This window comes from Sphaeramia orbicularis, chromosome 7, assembly GCF_902148855.1.
Source record: "Sphaeramia orbicularis chromosome 7, fSphaOr1.1, whole genome shotgun sequence".
NCBI classification, from domain to species: domain Eukaryota; kingdom Metazoa; phylum Chordata; class Actinopteri; order Kurtiformes; family Apogonidae; genus Sphaeramia; species Sphaeramia orbicularis.
Window position 1 is genome coordinate 25082797 of NC_043963.1, and position 4935 is coordinate 25087731.

The window sequence follows — 4935 nt, forward strand, 5'->3', positions numbered from 1 at the left end:
GTGCTGAATTATTGTTTCCTTTACATTGCTTAATCATAACCAGTCTAATCAGAATTTTGTAGCTTCACATGATGTAAGTGAACTGGATTATCTAATTTAAAGAAAGCATAATTGCACTATAATACAGAACACTCATAATTATATTTGTGTCATATATCTAATGATGGGTTGCCTAAGCGTTGTGCTAAAATAGAGAAGCAGCTGTTGTTACACAAGAGGACCTGATGCACCTCTTACAAAAATCCTTTCTGGAATTCAGTGCTCTAGTAACAGATTACATAACCTTTTCTATGAGAGATTTTGCTCTTTGTGGTTCATACCTGTTTATTCAGACTGTTTTTTGCTCTACTCTCGTCCTCTTCCCATCTAATGTGTGTCCAGGCCGTGAGCACAGAATCATCTCCCCCTCCCTCCTGCGTCACCCCAAGGAGCAGGGTTTGGCTGCAGTAGACTCCACCGGGCGGAGGGGGCGCAGCTCCGAACACAAGAGGAGAAGCAGGTCTTCGCATGAACGAGAAAAGGGGCAAGGAAAGGAGAGGAGAAGGAGGAGAGGGGGCTCAGAAGGAGCACGACGCTCAGGTTTACAAAGCCCCGTCTCTGAGCCGGTGGAAGAGAGGGGAAGGCGGGGGGACAGGCGGAGGAGGCGGAAAAGAGAATCTCGGAGTTTACCCAGAGATGCCCTCAGGAATTATGACGATAGTGACTCAGAGAGAGGGACAGAGAGAGTGAGGAAAAGGGAAAGAGGGAGGAGCAGAAGCAGACAGAGGAGAAGCAGGAGTGAGGAGAGGGTGAGGAGGGCAGAGATTGAAGAGGAAGAGGAAAAGGAAGAGCCTGAACAGGAGGAAGGGCCTGAGCAGAGCGAAGAACAGGTGGCTGAAGTGGCTGAGGAGGACATGGCAGAAAGGGTGGAGGTGCAGGAAGTAGAACAGGTAGAGGAGACAGATGTTTTAGAGACAGAAGAGGCTGAAGAAGATGCTGTCTTACCCATTCCAAGTCCTGACCAAAGGCTGCCCAGACCCAAACAAGAGTGGAAGGGGCAGGAGGAGGATGAAAACTGGGACATGGCAGCAGAGTACAAAGAGCTGAAGAAAGTCATGAGACCAGACAGTGAGGGTGCCAACGAGCAGGAGAAGTCATTGGAGGATGATAGAGGTGAGAATGGAGAAACAGAGTTAGATTGGGATCAGAAGGCAGATGAGACGCACAGTGAGCTTGTGAGGAGGCCTTTACCAGGTGTTGCTGTAACAGATCTAGTGTCACAGAGAAAACCCTTCAACTTCCTCACCTCCACACTGTCCATAGAGCAGCTGGGGGTCGATGAGTCAGAGTCTGAAGGCAGCCAATCTGACGGCAGCGTGTCTGCTGCCAGTATCTCAGGCCTTTCTCTGGCTGCCACAGCAGCAGCAGGCAGGCCAACAGCGGCGGTGCTGCCAGGACCTTGGCTCACACCCAGCCGGCAGAGGGTGGCTCAGGTGGTAGGGGAGAACAGGCACCCTGGGCTGCAGACAGGACGGAGAGGAGGAGGAAGTACCGTATCTTGATTTAACCAGGAAGTAGTGGATTTACCGGCTGATTGTTACTCAGTTATCAGTCATTTTGAGGGCCAGTTTCACACTGTTACAGCTCAACTTTTTTTCTGCAGCTACCCACACTTTGGACACTCACTTTTTTCCTCAGTCACTCTGATATCTACTGTAGTATAAAGTCATATTTGTGCCTTTTTACAGCTGACCTCTGGCTGATGTTAAATGTCAATATTTCAAGTGATGACATCCACAAGCAGTAGGAAAGTAAAGCTTCAGTAGGCAGTTTTTAGGTGTTATTGGGTGGGGATTCCATGACGACATTTGAGGATATTTTAATTCAAGTGTCTGAACTGGAAGTAGATTCTGCACCTCCTCTTAGTTCTGTTTTAGTCTTTAGAAATCTCCCCCATGATAGAGGTTTTTGGCCAATCTATTTAGAAAGTAGAGTTGATCGGCAGCTGTAACGATGAGAAGTAACGTGGCAGCTCCCCTACCTGCCATATTTTGGCTTCACTTATTTTCACATGAAACAGCATTACACTGTCTTTACTTTTATTCTGAAGATAGAAAATAAATCTGCCAGTTTTTTTGTGATTCCTGCCTACTGTAGCTTTCAGTCAGTTATTCAGAAGGACACTGTTCTTTTTTGAGGCCCTGTTGCCCTCTTTATGTTGCACTCCTCTCTATAGTTTATAGCATCTATCCACAGCTGCCGTGACAGATGTTTCCAGAACAAGGTTTTTATGACACCTTGGTTTAACCTACTTCCTACCCCCTAGTCATCTACTACTCTATCATCCCTGAAGTACCCCCTACTGTACAAAGACTGCATAGACATTCACTTATACCTCATGGAGTTACTGAGCAATAATGATGCAACTGTCCAAGACTATCAGCCATCCATATCCACTGTACCACCTTGACCTGGTTTGAGAGTAAACAGCGTAAAATGTTTGTAAAATTGTCTCTTTGTGTTGTTATACATGTGGATACTTGCCTTGACTTGTAATGTTGTTCCATATATCTGAATATCTGATTGTGATAAAGTTTATTGCAGATCCCTTTTGACAGCAGGTGTGAAATCTATATTCTGTAAATATATGTAGAGAAATAAATGACAGAACTTATTGTAAATACTATAGAAACTGGAGCCAAGCCCTTATTTGTATTACTGTAATGTAATACATTATGATTACAAGTATATATACATATGCACTATATCTCTATATAACATAAAACAGCTACCCATCTATATTATTTAATACTGTGTCATGAAAAACAACTAAAATTGGTATATAGCTTTTGTGAAGGTTGAAGACTCACTATATTGTACCTGGCCTATTCATACATGAATGTTTTGTAATATGCTGCTTGAGTGTGGATTAGGATGCTCTGTGTCGTACCCTTCTTCAAAAGTCAGCAAAAGATGCCAAAAGTGTGCATCTAGAGTGCATATTTTTTAAGTACTGTTATTTATTGTGTATCTGGGGTCAGAAAAAATCCACTATCTTGATTCTAGAGAGTGCTGTGCCCATTGCGCCACGTACAGTTGCCTTGGTAACATAAACCATTTTATCTTAACCACTGTTTTTTCTTACTGTGAAAACCCTTACTCTGAGGTTCGTCGTATGAGAAGCAGGCGGGCCGTTTAGTAATTTCAGTCATGCCAAAACAGGCCCTTACTGTAAATCCATAAAAATAATAATAAGCCTCTGCAAAGTCTGAGCTCAGTGCTGCATCTGAGATGGCAAAAATAGCACATCATTTTTATTTTGCTCTCTTTTTAACAATTCTGTTATGGAAAAAAAACAAGCTGAAAGGATACTGTGAGATGTTATTTTTCTATGAAATTATCTTTTTTGAAATACTCAGGTTTTCAGATACTTTGCTGTAGAGATAAGCCATTAGGAAGAAAAGCTACAGAGTGACTTCACAACACCTTTCATAATGCAGAGTGTATTCATATAATGTTGAGGTAATGTTATGTTGATTCTTTATGACACCATCAGGAGACGCAGACTGTTATAGCTCTTATAAGTTATCATCCCATTATTATCTAAAGGTTGACACTCTAAGTGAAGTCAGTCCTTTGTTCGTACCCATGTTGAAGAACTGAAATTAAATGTGCCCTGCCTATTTGCATCGCTGTGCTGCCCAGAATGGCACATGGTAGTACAGTGACCAATCCATATTCCCCAACCAATGACTATACAGTGTAGCTTGGTAGCCTATATGTAAGACTTATTTTATAATGTTTGCTAATGTTCTTTTTTTAGACTTTCATTTGGGAGAATATATGGCGGAACTGTAAACAAATTCTAATAAAACTGCAAATAAAGTGCTGAAACAATTTCCTCGGCGGTCATGTGTGTCTTCTTTTATTGCTTTTTGGATACCAGAAGGGTCCTTAAATGGACAGCAGATGGCAGCAGAATTTTATAGCATATATATAAAGTAAGAAAATGGGATTGGGGTAGGCTTAAAGTGCGTGCGTGCGTGTGTGTGTGTTTGCGCACGTGTGACATTAAGGATCCCATGAGATAAATATAAAATCTCAAAGAAATCTGATCACTTCTTCCAGATGAAATATTTAACCCGCTTTTTGCGAGAACAGAGGTTTTACATTTTCTGGAGTCTCAGTTCACAGTCTAATATTAGTTTCTTGTACTGTACTTCAGAATAGCCTCCCCTCTGTGAAATACAGGCAAGACGGCGGGTGAATTTATAAGCATCGTGTCTCAGTTCAGATATGAGCACTTAAGTACTGTCACTAAAAATAACATCGCTCCTAGGCTTATCTTCCTCTCATGTTGTCTTATAAAGCCGCATCCTTCTGTTCGCCGCAGTAAAACCATAGAGACTGCATTAAAACATGACTGGCTCCAGTTCAACTAAAATCACCATGACATATTTGCGCGTGGAAGTTCAGTTAAGCTGGTTCAGCAACTTAAGATGTATTTTATTTATAGAGTATTGGTCACACAATAAATGTTCCACATGATGCTTCCTGTGTTGCATCACAGTGTATTTACAGGTTAATACAGGTTTTTCTTTTTTTTATTTATTTATTTTTTATTTTTTTACATATGCACTCTGGATTCATAGGCGCTCAACAGGGTTTTTACTGATTAAAGTTAAACATAGACATGAAAAATAATGTTACTGAATTTCAAAATAAAATAATATTTTATGGAACCGGATGCTGAATTTGTTCCAAGTGGTTTCAGTTTCATTTAACAGAGGTTTAAAGAAATTATAGATGTTTTATTAAGTTATAGAAACTATTCACTATGATAATTATGCATATGTGCATCGACATTTTTCTTATTTCTTAGAATACAACGCACACTGATCCTTTTATTTTGAAATTCATTAAACGGAAGTGTATTATTAATGACGCTGTCTTCAC

The 4935-nt window shown here is 40.9% G+C and overlaps 1 protein-coding gene across 6 annotated transcripts in view; it reads left to right on the forward strand.

The window, feature by feature from the left end:
• Positions 1-3880, forward strand: part of magixb (MAGI family member, X-linked b) — a 43658-nt gene extending 39778 nt beyond the window's left edge. For 4 of the 6 annotated variants that reach the window (XM_030137801.1, XM_030137799.1, XM_030137800.1 and 1 more), the window contains one exon: positions 382-3880. In XM_030137801.1, the coding sequence (XP_029993661.1) occupies positions 382-1541 (1160 nt within the window). In that variant the 3' untranslated portion in view covers positions 1542-3880. The remainder of the gene's footprint in view (positions 1-381) is intronic. The other 2 variants (XM_030137804.1, XM_030137805.1) reach the window with 2 other exon arrangements.
• The last annotated feature ends 1055 nt before the right edge of the window (positions 3881-4935 follow it).